The 26,515-nt window shown below is 40.8% G+C and overlaps 1 protein-coding gene and 1 long non-coding RNA gene across 2 annotated transcripts in view; one reads left to right on the top strand and one right to left on the bottom strand.

The window, feature by feature from the left end:
• The window catches only part of LOC139748277 (uncharacterized), a 111,162-nt gene extending 103,573 nt beyond the window's left edge, over positions 1-7,589 (top strand). Inside the window, 1 exon segment of the mRNA XM_071661249.1 lies at positions 2,948-7,589. Within this exon segment, the coding sequence (XP_071517350.1) occupies positions 2,948-3,070 (123 nt within the window). The 3' untranslated portion in view covers positions 3,071-7,589.
• LOC139748279 (uncharacterized) overlaps positions 5,347-26,515 on the bottom strand; it is a 40,647-nt gene continuing 19,478 nt past the window's right edge. The window contains exon 3 of the long non-coding RNA XR_011712622.1: positions 5,347-5,681. This is a non-coding gene — a long non-coding RNA (uncharacterized lncRNA). The remainder of the gene's footprint in view (positions 5,682-26,515) is intronic.

Genomic DNA, 26,515 nt, shown 5'->3' on the forward strand with positions numbered 1-26,515 from the left:
GAACAGATGGATTCATGGCCTCATTCACTCACATCTTCTCACTTGTTGTCATGTATCATGCACCAAATCTCGGTTACCCCTGACCACCTCATATTCTCTTGTTCAGCCCATTGACAGCAAGTCACATAACTCTAGTTCTTGCATGCCTCACATCGTCCTGCATGTTCATGCCCCAAACACTCAAAGTCTCTTTCACTCTCCCCTTTCACTACTTTCTTAGTTTCTCCCCTTTCCCTTCTTCCCTCCAACTCTGACATGTACACCCTCTTAGTCATTCTCTCCATGTCAAAATCATTTCAGCTTACCCAATTTAACTCTCCTAGGTATACTTCTCTTACTACCATATCTATCTTTTGCCCTATCATTTCTTATTCTGTCAGTCCCTTACACCACATATTGTCCTCAAGCATTTCATTTCCAACATTCATCCTTTTCCATATTTGTCACTTGGGGCCCAAGCCTCACATCCATACACTACCTTTCCACATGTTCCTTAAAGAGCCTAGGTTTGATGTGGTATATGAAAGAAAAGGAGCTATTAATGGACAGAACCAGAGGATATGAAGTGGTTTAGGTAAACTGACCTTTGTGGAGCTTTGGTGAGTTGTTTCTTCTGACTTTGGTACTTTATGCATAACAGCTGGTGTGAACCTAGGTTTTAAGACTCATTAAGGGTATGATAGGATTGAAGGTAGTAGTTGGTTGGCAGCCAGTGACCTGGGAGGTATATTACCAGTCCTACCCGCCTAGGTATTGGAAGGGTATTGTCAAGTTACACTCCTGTGACCCAGGTTGCTGTTTTTTCTTTTTGTCTCACCCACATGAGGACTATTTGCATTCAGTCCACAAACATACAATCCCTCCTTGTCAAACATAACATTTGAAAACAATTGACACTGCTCATTCTTCATAACTAGATTTTCCTGCCGTGAGCACTGCGCCAGCTCTTCCCTTTGGCGTATTGGTAGGAGCAGTAGCTAGAAGTAGTAGGTAGGAATATTTAGGTAGGAGCATTAGGTAAAAGTAGTCAGTAGTCAGAATATTTGGTAGGAGCCTCTGCAAACACTGCGCTAAAGTTGCTCTTTACCAGTGGCCTGTTGAGGGTGAGGCACTAGAGGCTAAACAGCAGTACTGGAGTTCACTTGTTATGGAGCCTCTATTGCCGTGACCACCCTCGTGAGGGAATTCCAGTTGGGAACAGGCATCAGGGATATAAATTGATTATCTTCTTGGTAGCATTGATTGATAAATGCATGTTTACTAAGGCTGTAAACCAGGTGGCCTGGAATGGAATGCCTCTTCTGGATCTTGATCTATTGTCAAACACAAGTGATAATATCCAGCAACAAGTTCAGTGCTACCCCTGCATGCTGCTGGCTGTTCCAAGTAACAGTGTCGTATTTCTCTTAACTATTGTTTTGGGGCTTTCACAAAATACTTAAACTTTATTGCTCTCAACTGATAAGTCCAGTTCTTTGTTTTCTTATCCCTGAAAATCTTTTGCATATTTATCATTCTCATAAACATTTTGCAGTTCTGTGGTCATTTTGCTTTGTAAACTCTTGGGCCAATGTGTAAATGCCTAACCTGTTTTCCATTAACTGTGACACCTTAAAACAATGTTTAAAGAAAGTGATTGTATGTGATAATTCTGATATTTCCTGAAATTTCTTGCTGATCTTCAGTTGCATTTTCATTCCTGATTCATGTGTATCCTTTTTATGTCATGAATAATTTACGTATATCCTAGCAGTTTATCATTCCAGAAAACATCTTTTGCTTCTTATCTTATCTTCCCCTCAGATTCATGTTATGTATGTTTTTCAGTTTGTTCAAAAGCTTCTTTTCTGAAATCATGCCTTATTTGAAAAAAAAATGTAAGTTTTGTATCTGTCAGCCTGAGTGTATATTCCTATAACATGGTTATGGAGTGAAGCAGTGCTCCAGAATTGAGGCTGTTGTAAGAGAATGTGTCAGGGGTGATTGTTTAATGTTTGCTGATTGGATGAAGGAAGTATTACTGAAGATATGAGACATCACAGCGAAGGAATAATACCCTAGGTGGTCTGGTCGTGTTAAGAGGACACTTAATGATAGGTTGATAAAGAAAATATGATAGCTTGATATAGAAGGATATGAAGTAAAGGGAAGAAAACTAACTTCTGGAGAGGGAAAGTGAATATATTAGGAACCAGAAAGTTGGGAGAGGAATGGAACATGGTAGGGACCAAGAAGAATTTTCAGCTGCCTCCTTCCCTTCCATAAAAGAAGAGTTCCCAGGGGAATGAGATCCTAGAGTTATTGTATAGATAGATAGACCAGTCCCTTTCTTTACAATTCTTTTTGAATTATATGTTGCCAGTTATATTTCTAAACTTCCTTTACCATTCCTCATATTCAAATCCCTTAACTATAAACTCGCCCTTGTGCTTCAGTATTATGCCATTACATTTCATCTACTGTACTCAATATCCCATACTCAGACTGACAGTGGGTTATACCAAATAACTTCCACCCTAATTTCTTATCAATCTATCATACCCTTTAACTCTACTTTATTCTTCATCAGCAGTTAATGGCCTGGAATATCCTAATCTTACTTTAACCTTAAAACTTTTTCCTTTTGTCAGTTTTTGCCCAGAATTTATTTTGTTTCTTTCCGTCTGCCATTATCATGAAATTTCCATATGTTCTCACTTTTTCCTACCTCAAGACTCCCTTTCAGTTTGTCATGCCCTGAAACTTATTGTTTTCTTAAAGTAAGTTATTGTTATTCTTGAATTTTTCTGTCATTCCTCAAAACCTTTGATCATATTACTTTTTCAAACCAAAACTTATGGATCTCTTTGTAATCATCATAATCTTTGCTTGTATGTGACATTTAGAGAGTGGATACTGAACCTTTGTTGTAATGCAGATATTAATTGTTGATTTTCTCACCCTACAGTTAGATGTAAGGTGGGAAATGGTGGCCTGTGGGAAGACAGAGAACCAACGTCGTCTCACTGAGCAAGCACGTCAGTTTGTCAGCCAGAACGCAGCACTCAAGCCTCGGTCACTAAACTTATAAATTGGCTGACTAGAGGGGCCACTTTAGCTAAAAAGATCTTTGAAAACTGGCTTAAGGATCTAACATCATTATTTAAATTTTCTTATTTTTTCATTTGTAGTTTCATAAGTTGCAGTTGGTTGAGGTCATTAAGTCTTTGTCTCGGCTTTCTGTAATTCATTGTACTCGCTTTTATAAGTAGTTCACATTATCTTTACAGCTATTTTCCTGATCCAGCCTTACTTGAGAAGCAGTTTTCATTACATTTGATTAAACTGTGTAATTTGTTATACAAAAAATTAGAATGTCAAGATGTGGAGTTTTGAGATTTTCTTATCAGTTGCATGGGGTTCTCTTGAATATTCCTTCTTTTCATTAAATGACAAAGAAATGTAGAATTGCTTCTCAACAGCCAGTACCACAATAACTCATGTTAATTAAATATTTTTTATTTAAAAGTTTTATCTCACATGTGGTCCCTCCAGGAGTTCCCTGTGTAACTGAAGGACATGCCCTTGAGTCTTGTTCTCTTGTGGATGACAGAGAAAAATGTATAACTGATCTGCATGGATGAGACTTTGTGTCATGTAAATGGTGATGAAGGTCAGTTACATTAGCAAGGTTAGTGTATATAAGAGGGAGCTGCATTTGTTAGGTGATGTTGTGGGATGGTGACTGGGAAGGCTTAAACCTCCTTGCTCACAAGTCTGGTAATTTTGTGTACAAGATGCTTCATTTTTTAAAATTTGTAGGCAATCATACTTGACTTGCAGCATGAGTTATTGTTATGCAACTATATCATGTTACTCTGGTCCTCTTGTTGGCCATCTCACTATCTGATCCTTTCTTTTGCCTCCGTCTGTATGTTTATGTTATAGAAAAACCCAGTTATCAGACCAAAGTATAGTTGGCTCAAGAGAAACAATTGGTCAGGACCCAATCTCTAAACTTGGGTGTGCTGCCAAGCTTGTGCCAGCATGTAATAGTTAGGTGAATTGACTGTAAATGTGGTGTGATATAGGGAGATTGTTTTTATTTACTCTACAGTTTACAAGCTTGGGCTAAAGGACAGTAGATGTGCAGGATTTAATGTATCAATGTACTGAACAAAGTTTTTAAGATCTATAATCTCATTAGCATTGTAAATATCTTGCAGCTTTTTTTACTGGAACAACTAGTGTTGGTCCTGTGTAAGAAGTTTCTCTCTCATTTATGTGAAAAAGCCAGTGAGCGAACAATTTATTCTTTGCTTGGCTTAGAAGGAAGCTATTAATCCATCCCCTTTCACTGTTTATTTGTTGGAGTCTTATAATTTTATGTGAAAAGTTTTAAGCCTTATCTATTTTTTTTGCCTCAAGCTGACTGTTCAAATGGCTTTAATTTCCATCCCTCTTATATATATGACACGTAGTAGTTGTAGTATGTGTTTATAAGATTACAACTTGCACCAGTTTCCCATTCCATAGAAGATGATGGGTCACACTCTGCTGGCAACATACCATTTCAGTTCTCTGATGAAGGTGGAAGATCTGCTGCTCTTGGCAGTGCCATGGTTCTTGCATATGACGTACCATTGCATTGCTGTGGGAGATATCCCAAAGTGGCTGTCCAAAGCACTTGTACATTGTCATGTCATAGATTTATCTCTTGCATGTGTTTTACCATCATTTAGATGTAAGTGTTAATAGTATATACTGTTTCTGATTGTAAACGATAACTCTAAGGCTTTCCGACATTATTCATGGTTTGTGTTGCATGTACTCCTGCTTGTGGTTGCCACAGTTCCAGTACAGTTTGACCCCACCCCTCCCCAATAATGGTAGTATAGTGTACCAGTTAAGAAAAGGAAGTTCTGGAGGGTTTTTGCCTAGTGGGTTCTGCGTGTTTTTAGATAAAAGATTTAAACAGTTTGTATGAAGGAACAGACCACAGGAGTTGGGGATTGACTATTGAGTTTATTGTACTTACTCCAGAGGTGTGTAAATGTCATGATGGGTTGTTCACTGCCAGAAAAACCTTCAAGGAAACTGGCATGAATTCCCATTGGAAAGGTAATAGTCAATTACTTATGAATTAAGTTAGTATGCATTCCAAGAAACAGGTAAAAATGGTTGATTATAAATGGTTTTTACTACTATTTAAATGTTCCATGGATATGGTTTGAATTTTTCATTGCTTGGAAAACCTACAAGGAAACCGGCATGAATTCCTAATGGCATGGTTAAAGTCAGTTAGTTATACTGTTATAAAAAGTTTGTTGGTATGCATTTCATGAAACAGGTAAATTAGTGGGTTGATTATTATTGATTTTTTTTAATGCAACCTAACTGTTCCTTTGACATAGGATTTAAAATGATAGGGTGAATTTTTTTTTTTTTCCTTTTTACAACAGAGGGCAGACTTCATTTGTTGTGCTACACTTGTGCTCGTGAGTAAACCATCTGACATGTCAGTTTTCAAACCTCAAACTTTATTCTTGAATGAAGAGTTTCATGCTTAATGTCAAGTGGTTATAGTTGACTTACTTGGTATGGGTATGCTCCAGCTTTGCCTCCTACATATACAGTGTTTGCAATATGCTGAACTGGTTTCCTTGTAAATACACAATGAACTTGGTCAAAGCATATATCTGCTGGAGAAAGAAATGATCAGGGTAGTTGATTACAGTATCTTCAGAAATGTTTTAGGGCAGGACACAATGATTTTTCCCTTTTAACATTGTTTGATATTAGTTATTTTTTGGTCTGACTTGAGTTAAATCCTTCAGATAGTGAGCACTTTTATGTTGTGAAAGATCAAGTTTTTGGCTAGTTACAGCACAAAATATGGAGTTGCCCTCTGCCAGTGGCTTGTCAAGGGAGGGGCACTAAGGGCTAAGAAGCGGCACTAAAGTTCACCAGTTACGGAGACTTTTGCCGTGGCCACCCCCTTGAGGGAGTTCCCAGAGGGAACAGGCATCATAGATATAGATAATCATTTAGGCTTGGACTGCTTAGGATTGCAAGTATTTTTGTACCAGGCTGGTCATATTTTCTACTTTGCCAATAGATGGGATGGCATAATTTCAATTATTATTTTTTTTTTTCTTAAATCAGTAATGCTGGAACTCTATTGGGTACTTTATGCTAAATGTGGATTTCCATGATGTTGCTGGCTTTATAGGAGTGTTCACAACTAGATCAAGTTATGACAAAAAAAAACAAAAAAAAAACGATTCATAACAGCCCACTGTGGAAAGATGATAATTACACATGAGCACCCTGGAATATGTGAGTACAAAGCTATTTCGTCCCCAGACTTCCCTCTTGTCTGCTTTCTAAAGTTAAAACGGGTGTCTTATTGCGGCCAGAAATGTTTGGCAGAGTCTGTGGGTTTGTTCCCTCTGATGATGGGCAACGGCAAGTTTCATTTATTATAACCGGTTATGTAAGAATACTTTTGAAATACTAAATATTGTGCTTGAAGTAATTAATGCTTTTTTTTTTTTTTCTAATGTTCCTAAGAGATTTAATAACTTTTATGGTAAAATTATAGAGGAAAGAAAAAAATAGCTAATTTTGTTCAGTTGTTCATATATTCTGATGGGGCTAGAATGAACCATGAAAATTGTGGCTATGCCTGATTTTAGCATTTTTATTGTGTAACAGTTTCCTTTACCTTTATGGCTTAAAGCATTTTCCTTTATTTGTAAATCGTTAATGGGAAATTCTAGGCTCATTGTGTATTATATAAGACACATCATGAAATTCCGTTACAGTGATACTGTACATCAATGATCCCCAGTGTGGTTTAGCTTGCTATTTCACTAGGAAAGCAGAATGGGTGTACATCATTCACCATATTTAATTCAAAGTGGCATTTTGTTTTTCCCCACAACTTACTCCTTAAATACAGGAAAATTACAAAAATAAAATGTATTTAGTTTAGTTGCTGTTGGCGCTTCTGGAGTCCGCAATGAACTTTACTCTGTCCTAGTCATCTTGACCCGCAAGCATTTTTCATTCACTTCTATGACATAATGATTGTTAATTTGGAAATACTTGTGACATGTTAACAAAACGTCCAAAGAATTTAGATCAAGATATATATATATATATATTAATCCTTCGCTCTGGTTGTTAGCATGTCCAACCTCTGATATGCTGAACCTTATTTCAAGCTACTTATGTATTTTGCTGGTAAGGGCATAATTGGAACCAAATATTGAAGCTTCTCTTTTGTTAGTAATATCCTTGCATTATGTTTGAGTTAGGTCATAGCATATTAGTGGCATATAGTAATTTGTCCTAGGTAAAAAAAAAAAAAAAAAAATAGAAATTACGGTCAAGGGTTACTTTGTACAAACTAATTATTGTGTAAAGCAAGTCTGTACTTACTGTACTGTAAACCATGATTAACAATGTTTAATGAAAAAAAGTGCAGACTTATTGGCAGCTGTTCTGGGGACCCATTAGCATACAGGTAAATAACTATTTATTTAATTGATTTGCTGCTACAACCATGTGGTATAGATTGAAATTTAAATAAATTAAATAACAGATGTGTTTTTCAATCACCTTTGACCCTCTTCTCTAGTGCCTGTTCATGCTTTAATTTTTTGGAAAGTATGAAATTCCCAAAGAATTTCATATGAGTATGTTGGTGAATACCTTGGAAAAAAGCCAACAAAAAGGAAATAATTCATGTGCAAAACAAAAATTTCTCTGTCACAGCATAAACACCAAAAATCAATATCACAAAATGCTCTCTCCCTTCACAAGAACACAAGTGACAAACTATACATTCAGTAACGAAATGCAATGGCATCTGCAACACACACACACACACACACACACAAGTACTTGACCAACTCTAGTAATACGACCCACATCGAGCTCATCCAAGAAACCAGACTCTCGTATAGATCTTCCCTCTCACTTTTCTACAACTACACAACTGTGAGAAGACATGGATGAGGACTGGTAAAAACTGTCCACCAAACCATTCTTAAACACCACTGATGCTACAAGCAGCTCAGAAAATAACAACACCCTGGAAATACAGTTGGTACAAATAAAACTAAAGAATACAGTAGTATTAAGCAGGGCTATCAATGAGGCCAGACTGAATGGGCATTTCTCAAAATACTTTGTCCAGTCACATAATTTCATACAAGAAGAAGTAAGATATTTTCTGTACCATGTGTGTGTGGTGTAAATGAGATGGAGAACAACTTGTCAAGATGTGTGCTGAAAAATGATCTGTGATTAGGAATATTTGGTTAAAAAAAAAAAAGGACCAAATGTAAATATACATGAGTGAATGGGATTGAGAGACAAGCAACAGATGGGATGACTGATCATTACATGGTAGAGATAAGTCTGTAGTGCATTAAGGAAGAAAAAATTGTGTGAAAGTGAGTTGGCTACAAAAAGATGCGTATGGGCAAAATTACTAAAGATTTTGAATGAAGTGTAGCACAGGGTGAGGTTAAATGAAACAAGGTCAGTAGGAAAGGAGTGGAAAGAACTTTGGGCAGTAGTACTTACATGTATCAGTGAGGAGTGTAATGTGCAGTAGGAGGGATGTGAGTGTGCAAGAAAGGAGATTGAATGGTGGGATGAGGGATTTAAATTGCCCATGAAAGATGAAAGAGCTGTATGGATGCATTAAAGAAAAAGCCTCAAGGAGTCAGAAAACAACTGCAGTGGCTAAAAATGAAGGCAAATAGTAAGAGACAGTGTGAAAGAGGATTGATGAATTTTAGACTTTGGATGTTCTGGTAGGAGATAAACAAGAGAAAATTTGGAGTGACAGTGAGGGAAGCTAAAGGAAGAGAGGTATGTTCAGGCCTCAATTGCTCAAAATCTTTTTAATTTTATCCTTCCACCTCCAATTTGGCCTCCCACTTCTCCTTGTTCCTTCCACCTGTTACACATATAACCCCTATGTCAAGTTAATTTGCGTGTAAGTTCGAATGGAGAAAAATTGGAGGAAGTGAAGTGTTTTAGATACCTGTGAGTGGACTTAGCAGTAAATGGAATCATGGAAGAAGTAGTGAGTCAAAGGGTAGGGGAGGGGGCAATGATTCTGAGAGTGATGAAGAACTGTGTAGAAGGAGAGAACATTATTTGGGGGGTTGGAAATCCTCCCCTCTCGTTTTTAATTTTCTAAAAGAAGGAAGAAAGAAGGGGGCCAAGTGAGCATATTCCCTCTAAGGCTCAGTCCTCTGTTCTTAACACTACCTCGCTAGCACGGGAAATGACGGATATATATATATATATATCTATTTTTATTTATTATACTTTGTCGGTCTCCCGTGTTGGCGAGGTAGCGCAAGGAAACAGACAAAAGAATGGCCTAACCCACCTACATACATATGTATATACATACACGTCCACACACGCACATGTACATACCTATACATCTCAATGTATACATATATACATACACACATATACATATATACACATGTAATAATTCATAGTCTGCCTTTATTCATTCCCGTTGCCACCCCGCCACACACAAAATGAAAACCCCCTCCCCCCGCATGTGCGCGAGGTAGCACTAAGAAAGACAATAAAGGCCACATTCGTTCACACTCAGTCTCTAGCTGTCATGTATAATGCACCGAAATCACAGCTCCCACAAAACTTTCCATAGTTTACCCCAGACGCTTCACATGCCCTGGTTCAATCCATTGACAGCACATCGACCCCAGTATACCACATCGTTCCAATTCACTCTATTCCTTGTACGCCTTCCACCCTCCAGCAGGTTCAGGCCCCAATGACTCAAAATCTTTTTCGCTCCATCTTTCCACCTCCAATTTGGTCTCCCACTTCTCGTTCCCTCCATCTCTGACACATTTATCCTCTTTGTCAATCTTTCCTCACTCATTCTCTCCATGTGACCAAACCATTTCAAACACCCTCTTCTGCTCTCTCAACCACACTTTTTTATTACCGCACATCTCTCTTACCCTTACATTACTTACTCGATCAAACCACCTCACACCACATATTGTCCTCAAACATCTCATTTCCAGCACATCCACCCTCCTCCGCACAACCATATAACATTGTTGGAACCACTTTTCCTTCAAACATACCCATTTTTGCTTTCCAAGATAACGTTCTCGACTTCCACACATTTTTCAACACTCCCAGAACTTTCACCCCCTCCCACACCCTATGATTCACTTCCGCTTCCATGGTAACATCCACTCCCAGATATCTAAAACACTTCACTTCCTCCAGCCTTTCTCCATTCAAACATACCTCCCAACTGACTTGACCCTCAACCTTACTGCACCTAACAACCTTGCTCTTATTCACATTTACTCTCAGTTTTCTTCTTTCACACACTTTACCAAACTCAGTCACCAGCTTCTGCAGTTTCTCACACGAATCAGCCACCAGCGCTGTATCATTAGCGAACAACTGACCCACTTCCCAAGCTCTCTCATCCACAACAGACTGCATACTTGCCCCTCTTTCAAAAACTCTTGCATTCATCTCCCTAACAACCCCCATCCATAAACAAATTAAACAACCATGGAGACATCACGCATCCCTGCTGCAAACCAACATTCACTGAGGACCAATCACTTTCCTCTCTTCCTATACATAAACATGGCTTTTTTTTTTTTTTTTTTTTTTTTCATACGATTCGCCATTTCCCGCATTTGCGAGGTAGCGTTAAGAACAGAGGACTGGGCCTTAGAGGGAAAATCCTCATCTGGCCCCCTTCTCTGTTCCTTCTTTTGGAAAATAAAAAAAAAAAAAAAAAAAAAAAAAAAAAAAAAAAAAAAACGAGAGGGGAGGATTTCCAGCCACCCGCTCCCTCCCCTTTTAGTCGCCTTCTACGACACGCAGGGAATACGTGGGAAGTATTCTTTCTCCCCCATCCCCAGGGACAATATATATATATATATATATATATATATATACATATATATATATATATATATATATATATATATTATATATTTTTTTTATTACACCTTGTCGCTGTCCCCCGCGTTTGCGAGGCAGCGCAAGGAAACAGACGAAAGAAATGGCCCAACCCCCCCCATACACATGTACATACACACGTCCACACACGCAAACATACACACCTACACAGCTTTCCATGGTCTACCCCAGACGCTTCACATGCCCCGATTCAATCCACTGACAGCACGTCAACCCCGGCACACCACATCGCTCCAATTCACTCCACTCCCCGCCCTCCCTTCACCCTCCCGCATGTTCAGGCCCCGATCACACAAAATCTTTTTCACTCCATCCCTCCACCTCCAATTTGGTCTCCCCCCTCTCCCTGTTCCCTCCACCTCCGACACACACATCCTCTTGGTCAATCTTCCCTCACTCATCCTCTCCATGCGCCCAAACCACTTCAAAACACCCTCCTCTGCTCCCTCAACCACGCTCCCCCTATTTCCACACACCTCCCCCACCCCCACGCTACTCACTCGATCAAACCACCTCACACCACACACCGCCCTCAAACATCTCACCTCCAGCACATCCATCCTCCCGCGCACAACCCCATCCATAGCCCACGCCTCGCAACCACACAACATTGTTGGAACCACCATTCCTTCAAACACACCCACCCCCGCTTTCCGAGACAATATATCCTCAATAAAAACTTTTCACTGCTTCTAACAACTTACCTCCCACACCATGTATTCTTAATACCTTCCACAGAGCATCTCTATCCTGTCAATGGGGAAGGTAACAAGTAGTGGTGATGTGAGAAGATGGAGTGAGTATTTTGAAGGTTTGTTGAATGTGTTTGATGATAGAGTGGCAGATATAGGGTCTTCTGGTCAAGGTGGTGTGCAAAGTGAGAAGAGTTTGTAAAAGCTTTACGGAAGATGAAAGCCGGCAAGGTAGCGGGTTTGGATGGTATTGCAGTGGAATTTATTAAAAAAGGGGGTGACTGAATTATTGACTGGTTGATAAGGATATTTAATGTATGTATGACTCATGGTGATTACCTGAGGACTGGTGGAATGCTTGCATAGTGCCCCTGTACAAAGGTAAAAGTTTGTTGAGTATTCCTGGTAAATTATATGGGAGGGTATTGATTGAGGTGGTGAAGGTATGTACAGAGCATCAGATTGGAGAAGAGCAGTGTGGTTTCAGAAGTGGTAGAGGATGTGTGGGTCAAGTGTTTGCTTTGAAGAATGTATGTGAGAAATACTTAGAAAAGGAAATAGATTTGTATGTAGCATTTATGGATCTTGAAAAGGCATATGATAGAGTTGATAGAGATGCTCTGTGGAAGGTATTAAGAATATATGGTGTGGGAGGCAAGTTGTTAGAAGCAGTGAAAAGTTTTTATCGAGGATGTAAGGCGTGTGTACGTGTAGGAAGAGAAGAAAGTGACTGGTTTTCAGTGAATGTAGGTTTGCGACAGGGGTGTGTGATGTCTCAATGGTTGTTTAATTTGTTTATGGATGGGGTTGTTAGGGAGGTGAATGCAAGAGTTTTGGAAAGAGGGGCAAGTATGCAGTCTGTTGTGGATGAGAGAGTTTGGGAGGTGAGTCAGTTGTTCACTGATGATACAGCGCTGGTGGTTGATTCATGTGAGAAACTGAAGAAGCTGGTGACTGAGTTTGGTAAAGTGTGTGAAAGAAGAAAGTTGAGAGTAAATGTGCATAAGAGCAAGGTTATTAGGTACAGTAGGGTTGAGGGTCAAGTCAATTGGGAGGTAAGTCTGAATGGAGAAAAACTGGAGGAAGTGAAATGTTTTAGATATCTGGGAGTGGATTTGGCAGCGGATGGAACCATGGAAGCGGAAGTGAATCATAGGGTGGAGGAGGGGGCGAAAATTCTGGGAGCGTTGAAGAATGTGTGGAAGTCGAGAACATTATCTCGGAAAGCAAAATGGGTATGTTTGAAGGAATAGTGGTTCCAACAATGTTGTATGGTTGCAAGGCGTGGGCTATGGATAGAGTTGTGTGGAGGAGGGTGGATGTGCTGGAAATGAGATGTTTGAGGACAATATGTGGTGTGAGGTGGTTTGATCGAGTAAGTAATAATAGGGTAAGAGAGAGGTGTGGTAATAAAAAGAGTGTGGTTGATAGAGCAGAAGAGGGTGTTTTGAAATGGTTTGGTCACATGGAGAGAATGAGTGAGGAAAGATTGACCAAGAGGATATATGTGTCAGAGGTGGAGGGAGCAAGGAAAAGTGGGAGACCAAATTGGAGGTGGAAAGATAGAGTGAAAAAGATTTTGAGTGATCCAGGCCTGAACATGCAGGAGGGTGAAACGCGTGCAAGGAATAAAGTGAATTGGAACGATGTGGTATACTGGGGTCGATGTGCTGAGAATGGATTGAACCAGGGCAAGTGAAGTGTCTGGGGTAAACCATGGAAAGTTCTGTGGGGCCTGGATGTGGAAAGGGAGCAGTGGTTTCGGTGCATTATTACATGACAGCTAGAGACTGAGTGTGAACAAATGTGGCCTTTGTTGTCTTTTCCTTGCCCTACCTCGCACACATGAGGGGAGAGGGGGTTGTTATTTCATGTGTGGTGAGGTGGCGATGGGAATGAATAAAGGCAGACTATGAATTATGTACATGTGTATATATGTATATGTCTGTGTATGGATATATATATGGATACGCTGAGATGTATAGGTATGTATATTTGCGTGTGTGGACGTGTATGTATATACATGTGCATGTAGGTGGATTGGGCCATTCTTTCGTCTGTTTCCTTGCATTACCTCGCTAACATGGGAGACAGCGACAAAGCAAAATGAATAAAAAAAATATAAATATATATATATATATATATATATATATATTGGGGATGGGAGTGGGGGGCTGAAAACCCTCTGCTCCTTGTATTTTAACTTTCTAAAAGGGGAGACAGAAGAAGGGGACATGCGGGGATTGCTCATCCTCCTCGAAGGCTCATATTGGAGTGTCTAAATGTGTGTGGATGTCACAAAGATGAGAAAAAAGGAGAGATAGGTAGTATGTTTGAGGAAAGGAACCTGGATGTTTTGGCTCTGAGTGAAACGAAGCTCAAGGGTAAAGGGGAAGAGTGGTTTGGGAATATCTTGGGAGTAAAGTCAGAAGTTAGTGAGAGGACAAGAGCAAGGGAAGGAGTAGCACTATTCCTGAAACAGGAGTGGTGGGAGTATGTGATAGAGTGTAAGAAAGTAAACTCTACATTGATATGGGTAAAACTGAAAGTGGATGGAGAGAGATGGGTGATTATTGGTACATATGCACCTGGGCATGAGAAGAAAGATCATGAGGCAAGTGTTTTGGGAGCAGCTGAGTGAGTGTGTTAAGAGTTTTGATACACGAGTCCGGGTTATAGTGATGGGTGATTTGAATGCAAAGGTGAGTAATGTGGCAGTTGAGGGAATAATTGGTGTACATGGGGGGTTCAGTGTTGTAAATGGAAATGGTGACAAGCTTGTAGATTTATGTGCTGAAAAAGGACTGGTGATTGCAAATACCTGGTTTAAAAAGAGGGATATACATAAGTTTACATATGTAAGTAGGAGAGATGGCCAGACACCATTATTGGATTACGTGTTAAGTGATAGGCATGTGAAAGAGAGACTTTTGGATGTTAATGTGCTGAGAGGTGCAACCGAAGGGATGTCTGATTATTATTTTGTGGAGGCGAAGATTTGCAGAGGTTTTCATAAAAGAAGAGAGAAAGTTGGGATGAAGAGTAAGTGAGCTTGGGAAGGAGACTTGTGTGAGGAAGGACCAAGAGAGACTGAGTACAAAATGGGAAAAGGTGCAAACAAAAGATGTAAGGGGAGTGGGGGAGGAATGGGATGTATTTAGGGAAGCAGTGATGGCTTGCGCAAAACATGCTTATGGCATGAGATGCGTGGGAGATGGGCAGATTAGAAAAGGGTAGTGAGTGGTTGGATGAAGAAGTAAGATTATTAATGAAAGACAAGAGAGAGGCATTTGGATGATTTTTACAAGGAAATAGTGCAAATGATGGGAGATGTATAAAAGAAAGAGGCAGGAGGTCAAGAGAAAGGTGCAAGAGGTGAAAAAGATGGCATATGAGAGCTGGGGTGAGAGAGTAGCATTAAATTTTAAGGAGAATAAAAAAAGTTTTGGAAGGAGGTAAATAACGTGCGTAAGACAAGGGAACAAATGGAACTTCAGGAAAGGGGGTAAATGGGGAGGTGATAACAAGTAGTGGTGATGTGAGAAAATGGAGTGAGTATTTTGAAGGTTTGTTGAATATGTTTGATGATAGAGTGGCAGATATAGGGTGTTTTGGTTGAAGTGGTGTGCAAAGTGAGAGGGTTATGGAGAATGATTTGGTAAACAGAGAATAGGTAGTAAAATCTTTGTGGAAGATGAAAGCCGGCAAGGCAGCAGGTTTGGATGGTATTGCAGTGGAATTTATTGAAAAAGAGGGTGACTGTATTGTTGACTGGTTGATAAGGTTATTTAATGTATGTATGACTCATGGTGAGGTCCCTGAGGATTGGAGGAATGCTTGCATAGTGCCATTGTACAAAGGCAAAGGGGATAAAAGTGAGTGCTCAAATCACAGAGGTATAAGTTTGTTGAGTATTTCTGGGAAATTATATGGGAGGGTATTGATTGAGAGGGTGAAAACATGTACAAAGCATCAGATTGGGGAAGAGCAGTGTGGTTTCAGAAGTGGTAGAGGATGTGTGGATCAGGTGTTTGCTTAGAAAAGCAAATGGATTTGTATGTAGCATTTATGGATCTGAAGAAGGCATATGATAGAGTTGATAGAGATGCTCTGCAGAAGGTATTAAGAATATATGGCGCGGGGAGTAAGTTGTTAGAAGCAGTGAAAAGTTTTTATCGAGGATGAAAGGCATGTGTATGTGTAGGAAGAGAGGAGTGATTGGTTCTTAGTGAATGTTGGTTTGCTACAGGGGTGTGTGATGTCTCCATGGTTGTTAAATTTGTTTATGGATGGGGCTGTTAGGGAGGTGAATGCAAGAGTTTTGGAAAGAGGGGCAAGTATGCAGTCTGTTGTGGATGAGAGCTTGGGAAGTGAATCAGTTGTTGTTCACTGAAGATACAGCGCTAGTGTCTGATTCGTGTGAGAAACTGCAGAAGCTGGTGACTGAGTTTGGTAAAGTGAGTGAAAGAAGAAAGCTGAGAGTAAATGTGAATAAGAGCAAGGTTATTAGGTACAGTAGGGTTGAGGGACAAGTCAATTGCGAGGTAAGTTTGAATGGAGAAAAACTGGAGGAAGTGAAGTGTTTTAGATATCTGGGAGTGGATTTGGCAGTGGATGGAACCATGGAAGCAGAAGTGAATCATAGGGTGGGGGAGGGGGCGAAAGTTCTGGGGGCAATGAAGAATGTGTGGAAGTCGAGAACATTATCTCGTTAAGCAAAAATGGGTATGTTTGAAGGAATAGTGGTACCAACAATTTGGTTTCCCCTTCGTTCCCTCACTCTGACCCTTTTTATCCTCTTTGCAATCTTTCCTCATCTTTCTCCCCATGTGCCCAAAACCCAAATTCAAAACCCTTTTGCCTCTAAAACCACATTTTTTTTTACCCATCCTCTTTCCTTAATTACTCTCCAAACCCCCACCCCCCAAATTGCCCTCAAACATCTCATTCCAGCCCCCCCACCCTCCTCCCACAACCATTTATAACAAATTTTTTGGAACCCATTTTTCCCTTCAAACATACCCATTTTTGCTTTCAAAGAAAAAAGTTTCAAATTTTTCCACAAATTTTTCAACACTCCCAAACTTACCCCCTTTCCACACCCTATGATTCACTTCCGTTTCATGGTAACACCCCACTCCCAGATATCTAAAACACTTCACTTCCTCCAGCCTTTCCCATTCAAACATACCTCCCAATGACTGACCCTCAACCTTACTGCACCTAACAACCTTGCTCTTATTCACATTTACTCTCAGTTTTCTTCTTTCACACACTTACCAAACTCGGTCACCAGCTTCTGCAGTTCTCACCGAATCAGCCCCAGCGCTGTATCATTAGCGAAACTGACCATTTTCCCAAGCCTCTCATCCACAACAGACTGCATACTTGCCCCTTTTTCAAAAACTCTTGCATTAATTCCCTAACAACCCCCATCCATAAAAAAATTTAAAAACAACCCATGGAAAAACATCACCCATCTGCTGCAAACCAAAATTCACTGGGACCAAATCACTTTCCTCTCTCTCCTATACATAACATGGTTTTTTTTTTTTTTTTTTTTTTTTAAATACGTTTCCCCGCCATTTCCCGCATTGCGAGGTAGGTTAAGAAAGAGGACGGGCCCTTAGAGGGAAAATCCTCATCTGGCCCCCTTCTCTGTTCCTTATTTTGGGAAAAAAAAAAAAAAAAAAAAAAAAAAAAAAAAAAAAAAAAAAAAAAAAAAAACGTGAGGGGAGGATTTCCAGCCCCCCGCTCCCCCCCTTTTAGTCGCCTTCTACGACACGCAGGGAATACGGGGGGAGTATTCTTTCTCCCCATCCCCAGGGACAATATTATATATTATATATATATAATATATATACATATATATTATTATATATATATATATATTTTTATTTTTTTTATTACACCTTGTGTTTTGTCCCCCGCGTTTTGCGAGGCAGCGAAAGGGAAACGGGACAAAAAGAAATGGCCCAAACCCCCCCCCATAAAACATGTACATTACACACGTCCCACACGCAAACATACAACCTACACACCCTTTCCTGGTCTACCCCAGACGTTCACATGCCCCGATTCAACCCCTGACAGCACGTTTAACCCGGGACACACCAATCATCGCTACCCCTTCACTTTCCCCTCCCGCCCTCCTTCACCCTCCCGGGATGTTAAAGGCCCCGATCACACAAAATCTTTTTTCCCCTCTCCTCCACCTCCAAATTTTGGGCTCCCCCCTTTTCCCTGTTCCCTCCCCTCGACACCAATCCTCTTGGTCAATCTTCCCTCCTCATCCTCTCCATGGGGCCCAAACCACTTAAAACACCCTCCTCGCTCCCTAACCTCGGGTCCCCCTATTTCCACCACCCCCCCACCCCCCCGCTACTCACTATAAAAACCCCCTCACACACACACCCCCCTCAAACATCTCACCTCCAGCACACCATCCCCCCGCCGCACAACCCCATCCATAGCCCGCCTCGAAAACCACAACAACATTTGTTGGGAAACCCCATTCCCTTTAAACAAACCACCCCCGCTTTCCGAGACAATATATCCTCAATAAAAACTTTTCTCTTTTCTTTAACAACTTACCTCCCACACCATGTATTCTTATCCTTCCACAGAGCATCTCTATCCTGTCAATGGGGAAGGTAACAAGTAGTGGTGATTGTGAGAAGATGGAGTGAGTATTTTGAAGGTTTGTTGAATGTGTTTGATGATAGAGTGGCAGTTATAGGGTCTTTGGTCAAGGTGGTGTGCAAAGTGAGAAGGTTTGTAAAAGCTTTACGGAAGATGAAAGCCGGCAAGGTAGCGGGTTTGGATTGGTATAGCAGTGGAATTTATTAAAAAAAAGGGGTGTGACTGAATTAGTTGACTGGTTGATAAGGATATTTAATGTATGTATGACTCAATGGTGATTACCTGAGGACTGGTGGAATGCTTGCATAGTGCCCCTGTACAAGGTAAAGGTTTGTTGAGTATCCTGGTAAATTATATGGGAGGGTATTGATTGAGTGGTGAAGGTATGTACAGAGCATCAGATTGGGAGAAGAGCAGTGTGGTTTCAGAAGTGGTAGGGATGTGTGGGTCAAGTGTTTGCTTGAAGAATGTATGTGAGAAAATACTTAGAAAAGGAAATAGATTTTATGTAGCATTTATGGATCTTGAAAAGGCATATGATAGAGTTGATAGAGATGCTCTGTGGAAGGTATTAAGAATATAATGGTGTGGGAGGAAGTTGTTAGAAGCAGTGAAAAGTTTTATCGAGGATGTAAGGCGTGTGTACGAGTCGGAGAGAAGAAGTGACTGGTTTTCAGTGAATGTAGGTTATGCGACAGGGGTGTGTGATGTCTCAATGGTTGTTTAATTTGTTTATGGATGGGTTGTTAGGGAGGTGAATGCAAGAGTTTTGGAAAGAGGGGCAAGTATGCAGTCTGTTGTGGATGAGAGAGTTTGGGAGGTGAGTCAGTTGTTCACTGATGATACAGCGCTGGTGGTTGATTCATGTGAGAAACTGAAGAAGCTGGTGACTGAGTTTGGTAAAGTGTGTGAAAGATGAAAGTTGAGAGTAATGTGCATAAGAGCAAGGTTATTAAGGTACAGTAGGGTTGAGGGTCAAGTCAATTGGAGAGGTATGTCTGAATGGAGAAAAAACTGGAGGAAGTGAAATGTTTTAGATATCTGGGAGTGGATTTGGCAGCGGATGGAACCATGGAAGCGGAAGTGAATCATAGGGTGGAGGAGGGGCGAAAATTCTGGAGCGTTGAAGAATGTGTGGAAGTCGAGAACATTCTCTCGGAAAGCAAAATGGGTATGTTTGAAGGAATAGTGGTTCCAACAATGTTGTATGGTTGCAAGGCGTGGGCTATGGATAGAGTTGTGTGGAGGAGGGTGGATGTGCTGGAAATGAGATGTTTGAGGACAATATGTGGTGTGAGGTGGTTTGATCGAGTAAGTAATAATAGGGTAAGAGAGAGGTGTGGTAATAAAAAGAGTGTGGTTGATAGAGCAGAAGAGGGTGTTTTGAAATGGTTTGGTCACATGGAGAGAATGAGTGAGGAAAGATTGACCAAGAGGATATATGTGTCAGAGGTGGAGGGAGCAAGGAAAAGTGGGAGACCAAATTGGAGGTGGAAAGATAGAGTGAAAAAGATTTTGAGTGATCCAGGCCTGAACATGCAGGAGGGTGAAACGCGTGCAAGGAATAAAGTGAATTGGAACGATGTGGTATACTGGGGTCGATGTGCTGAGAATGGATTGAACCAGGGCAAGTGAAGTGTCTGGGGTAAACCATGGAAAGTTCTGTGGGGCCTGGATGTGGAAAGGGAGCAGTGGTTTCGGTGCATTATTACATGACAGCTAGAGACTGAGTGTGAACAAATGTGGCCTTTGTTGTCTTTTCCTTGCCCTACCTCGCACACATGAGGGGAGAGGGGGTTGTTATTTCATGTGTGGTGAGGTGGCGATGGGAATGAATAAAGGCAGACTATGAATTATGTACATGTGTATATATGTATATGTCTGTGTATGGATATATATATGGATACGCTGAGATGTATAGGTATGTATATTTGCGTGTGTGGACGTGTATGTATATACATGTGCATGTAGGTGGATTGGGCCATTCTTTCGTCTGTTTCCTTGCATTACCTCGCTAACATGGGAGACAGCGACAAAGCAAAATGAATAAAAAAAATATAAATATATATATATATATATATATATATATATTGGGGATGGGAAGTGGGGGGCTGAAAACCCTCTGCTCCTTGTATTTTAACTTTCTAAAAGGGGAGACAGAAGAAGGGGACATGCGGGGATTGCTCATCCTCCTCGAAGGCTCATATTGGAGTGTCTAAATGTGTGTGGATGTCACAAAGATGAGAAAAAAGGAGAGATAGGTAGTATGTTTGAGGAAAGGAACCTGGATGTTTTGGCTCTGAGTGAAACGAAGCTCAAGGGTAAAGGGGAAGAGTGGTTTGGGAATATCTTGGGAGTAAAGTCAGAAGTTAGTGAGAGGACAAGAGCAAGGGAAGGAGTAGCACTATTCCTGAAACAGGAGTGGTGGGAGTATGTGATAGAGTGTAAGAAAGTAAACTCTACATTGATATGGGTAAAACTGAAAGTGGATGGAGAGAGATGGGTGATTATTGGTACATATGCACCTGGGCATGAGAAGAAAGATCATGAGGCAAGTGTTTTGGGAGCAGCTGAGTGAGTGTGTTAAGAGTTTTGATACACGAGTCCGGGTTATAGTGATGGGTGATTTGAATGCAAAGGTGAGTAATGTGGCAGTTGAGGGAATAATTGGTGTACATGGGGGGTTCAGTGTTGTAAATGGAAATGGTGACAAGCTTGTAGATTTATGTGCTGAAAAAGGACTGGTGATTGCAAATACCTGGTTTAAAAAGAGGGATATACATAAGTTTACATATGTAAGTAGGAGAGATGGCCAGACACCATTATTGGATTACGTGTTAAGTGATAGGCATGTGAAAGAGAGACTTTTGGATGTTAATGTGCTGAGAGGTGCAACCGAAGGGATGTCTGATTATTATTTTGTGGAGGCGAAGATTTGCAGAGGTTTTCATAAAAGAAGAGAGAAAGTTGGGATGAAGAGTAAGTGAGCTTGGGAAGGAGACTTGTGTGAGGAAGGACCAAGAGAGACTGAGTACAAAATGGGAAAAGGTGCAAACAAAAGATGTAAGGGGAGTGGGGGAGGAATGGGATGTATTTAGGGAAGCAGTGATGGCTTGCGCAAAACATGCTTATGGCATGAGATGCGTGGGAGATGGGCAGATTAGAAAAGGGTAGTGAGTGGTTGGATGAAGAAGTAAGATTATTAATGAAAGACAAGAGAGAGGCATTTGGATGATTTTTACAAGGAAATAGTGCAAATGATGGGAGATGTATAAAAGAAAGAGGCAGGAGGTCAAGAGAAAGGTGCAAGAGGTGAAAAAGATGGCATATGAGAGCTGGGGTGAGAGAGTAGCATTAAATTTTAAGGAGAATAAAAAAAGTTTTGGAAGGAGGTAAATAACGTGCGTAAGACAAGGGAACAAATGGAACTTCAGGAAAGGGGGTAAATGGGGAGGTGATAACAAGTAGTGGTGATGTGAGAAAATGGAGTGAGTATTTTGAAGGTTTGTTGAATATGTTTGATGATAGAGTGGCAGATATAGGGTGTTTTGGTTGAAGTGGTGTGCAAAGTGAGAGGGTTATGGAGAATGATTTGGTAAACAGAGAATAGGTAGTAAAATCTTTGTGGAAGATGAAAGCCGGCAAGGCAGCAGGTTTGGATGGTATTGCAGTGGAATTTATTGAAAAAGAGGGTGACTGTATTGTTGACTGGTTGATAAGATTATTTAATGTATGTATGACTCATGGTGAGGTCCCTGAGGATTGGAGGAATGCTTGCATAGTGCCATTGTACAAAGGCAAAGGGGATAAAAGTGAGTGCTCAAATCACAGAGGTATAAGTTTGTTGAGTATTTCTGGGAAATTATATGGGAGGGTATTGATTGAGAGGGTGAAAACATGTACAAAGCATCAGATTGGGGAAGAGCAGTGTGGTTTCAGAAGTGGTAGAGGATGTGTGGATCAGGTGTTTGCTTAGAAAAGCAAATGGATTTGTATGTAGCATTTATGGATCTGAAGAAGGCATATGATAGAGTTGATAGAGATGCTCTGCAGAAGGTATTAAGAATATATGGCGCGGGGAGTAAGTTGTTAGAAGCAGTGAAAAGTTTTTATCGAGGATGAAAGGCATGTGTATGTGTAGGAAGAGAGGAGTGATTGGTTCTTAGTGAATGTTGGTTTGCTACAGGGGTGTGTGATGTCTCCATGGTTGTTAAATTTGTTTATGGATGGGGCTGTTAGGGAGGTGAATGCAAGAGTTTTGGAAAGAGGGGCAAGTATGCAGTCTGTTGTGGATGAGAGCTTGGGAAGTGAATCAGTTGTTGTTCACTGAAGATACAGCGCTAGTGTCTGATTCGTGTGAGAAACTGCAGAAGCTGGTGACTGAGTTTGGTAAAGTGAGTGAAAGAAGAAAGCTGAGAGTAAATGTGAATAAGAGCAAGGTTATTAGGTACAGTAGGGTTGAGGGACAAGTCAATTGCGAGGTAAGTTTGAATGGAGAAAAACTGGAGGAAGTGAAGTGTTTTAGATATCTGGGAGTGGATTTGGCAGTGGATGGAACCATGGAAGCAGAAGTGAATCATAGGGTGGGGGAGGGGGCGAAAGTTCTGGGGGCAATGAAGAATGTGTGGAAGTCGAGAACATTATCTCGTTAAGCAAAAATGGGTATGTTTGAAGGAATAGTGGTACCAACAATTTGGGCTCCCACCTCCTCGTTCCCTCTACCTCTGACACATATATCCTCTTGGACAATCTTTCCTCACTCATTCTCTCCATGTGACCAAACCAATTCAATACACCCTCTTCTGCTCTCTCAACCACGATCTTTTTATTACCACACTCCTCTCTTACCCTATAATTACTTACTCCATCAAACCTCCTCACACCACACATTGTCTCCAAACATCTCATTTCCAGCACATCCACCCTCCTCTGCACAACTCTATCTATAGCCCACGCCTCGCAACCATATAACATTGTTGGAACCACTATTCCTTCAAACATACCCATTTTTGATTTCCGAGATAATGTTCTTGACTTCCACACATTCTTCAATGCTCCCAGAACTTTCACCCCCTCCCCCACCCTATGAATTACTTCCGCTTCCATGGTTACATCTGCTGCTAAATCCATTCCCAGATATCTAAAACCGTTCACTTCCTCCAGTTTCTCTCCATTCAAACTTACCTCTCAACTGACTTGTCCCTCAACCCTACTGTACCTAATAACCTTGCTCTTATTCACATTTACTCTCAGATTTCTTCTTTCACACACTTTACCAAACTCCATCACCAGTTTCTGCAGTTTCTCACACGAATCAGCCACCAGCGCTGTATCATCAGCGAACAACAACTGACTCACTTCCCAAGCTCTCTCATCCACAACAGACTGCATACTTGCCCCTCTTTCCAAAACTCTTGCATTCACCTCCTTAACAACCCCATCCATAAACAAATTAAACAACCATGGAGACATCACACACCCCTGCCGCAAATCTAAATTCAATGAGAACCAATCATTTTCCTCTCTTCCTACACATTCACATGCCTTACATCCTCAATAAAAACTCACTACTTCTAAAAACTTGCCTCTCACACCATATATTCTTAATACCTTACACAGAGCATCTCTATAAATTCTGTCATGTACCTTCTCCAGATCCATAAATACAACATACAAATCCATTGGCTTTTCTAAGTATTTCTCACATACATTCTTCAAAGCAAACACCTGATCCACACATCTTTTACCACTTCTGAAACCACAGTGCTCTTCCCCAATCTGATGCTCTGTACACGCCTCCACCCTCTCAATCAAAACCCTCCATATAATTTCACAGGAATACTCAACAAACTTATACCTCTGTAATTTGAGCACTTACTTTTATTCCCTTTGCCTTTGTACAATGGCACTATGCAAGCATTCCGACAATCCTCCGGCACCTCACCATGAGTCATACATACATTAAATAACCTTACCAACCAGTCAACAATACAGTCACCCCCTTTTTTAATAAATTCCACTGCAATACCATCCAAACCTGCTGCCTTGCCAGCTTTCATCTTCCGCATAGCATTTACTACCTCTTCTCTGTTTACCAAATCATTCTCCCTAACCCTATCACTTTGCACACCACCTCAACCAAAACACCCTATATCTGCCACTCTATAATGAAACACATTCAATAAACCTTCAAAATACTCCATCTCCTCACATCACCACTACTTGTTATCACCTTCCCACTCGCCCCCCTTCACTAAAGTTCCCATTTGTTCCCTTGTCTTACGCACTTTATTTACCTCCTTCGAAAACATCTTTTTATTCTCCTTAAAATTTAATGATAATCTTTCACCCCAACTCTCATTTGCCCTCTTTTTCACCTCTTTCTTTTATACATCTCCCACTCATTTGCATTATTTCCCTGCAAAAATCATCCAAATGCCTCTCTCTTCTCTTTCACTATTAATCTTACTTCTTCATCCCACCACTCACTACCCTTTCTAATCTGCCCACCTCCCACGCTTCTCATGCCACAAGCATCTTTTACACAAGCCATCACTGCTTCCCTAAATATATCCCATTCCTCCCCCACTCCCCTTACCTCCTTTGTTCTCACCTTTTTCCATTTTGTACTCAGTCTCTCCTAGTACTTCCTCACACACGTCTCCTTCCCAAGCTCACTTACTCTCACCACTCTTTTCACCCCAACATTCTCCTTTTCTGAAAACCTCTACACATCTTCACCTTCGCCTCCACAAGATAATGATCTGACATCCCTCCAGTTGGCACATTAACATCCAAAAGTCTCTCTTTAGCGCGCCTATCAATTAACATGTAATTCAATAATGCTCTCTGGCCATCTCTCCTATTTACATACGTATACTTATGTATATCTCTCTTTTTAAACCAGGTATTCCCAATCACCAGTCCTTTTTCATCACATAAATCTACAAGCTCTTCACCACTTCCATCTACAACACTGAACACCCCATGTGCACCAATTATTCCCTCAACTGGCACATTACTCACCTTTGCATTCAAATCACCCATCACTATAACCCAGTCTCGTGCATCAAAACTACTAACACACTCTCTCAGCTGCTCTCAAAACAGTTGCCTTTCATGATCTTTCTTCTCATGCCCAGGTGCATATGCACCAATAATCATCAACCTCTCTCCATTCACTTTCAGTTTTACCCATACCAATCTAGAGTTTACTTTCTTACACCCTATCACATAATCCCACCACTCCTGTTTCAGGAGTAGTGCTACTCCTTCTAACTAACCCCTGACTTTACTCCCAAGACATTCCCAAACCACTCTTCCCCTTTACCCTTGATCTTCGTTTCACTCAGAGCCAAAACATCCAGGTTCCTTTCCTCAAACATACTACCTATCACTCCTTTTTTCTCATCTTGGTTACATCCACACACATCAAGACACCCCAATCTGAGCCTTCGAGGAGGATGAGCACTCTCCGCGTGACTCCTTCTTCTGTTTCCCCTTTTAGAAAGTTAAAATACAAGGAGGGGAGGGTTTCCAGCCCCTTGCTCACGTCTCCTTTAGTCGCCTTCTATGACACGTGAGGAATGTGTGGGAAGTATTCTTTCTCCCCTATCCCCAGATACATATATATATTTTATTTGTCGCTGTCTCCCATGTTAGCGAGGTAGCGCAAGGAATCAGACGAAAGAATGGCCCAACCCACCCACATACGCATACATGTCCACACACAAATATACATACCTATACATCTCAACGTAAACATACATATATACATACATATATACATTGGTATACATGGTGTGTTCAGTGTTGTAAATGGAAATGGTGAAGAGCTTGTAGATCTTTGCGCTGAAATAGGACTGGTGATTGGGAATACCTGGTTTAAAAAGCGAGATATACGTATATAAGCGAGGTATACGTATGTAAGTAGGAGAGATGGCCAGACAGCGTTATTGGATTACGCGTTAATTGATAGACACACGAAAGAGAGACTTTTGGATGTTAATGTGCTGAGAGGTGCAACTGGAGGGATGTCTGATCATTATCTTGTGGACGCGAAGGTGAAGATTTGTGGGGGTTTTCAGAAAAGAAGAGAGAATGTTGGGGTGAAGAGAGTCGTGAGAGTAAGTGAGCTTGGGAAGGAGACTTGTGTGAGGAAGTACCAGGAGAGACTG

This window comes from Panulirus ornatus, chromosome 73 (genome assembly GCF_036320965.1).
Source record: "Panulirus ornatus isolate Po-2019 chromosome 73, ASM3632096v1, whole genome shotgun sequence".
Taxonomy (NCBI): Eukaryota; Metazoa; Arthropoda; class Malacostraca; order Decapoda; family Palinuridae; genus Panulirus; species Panulirus ornatus.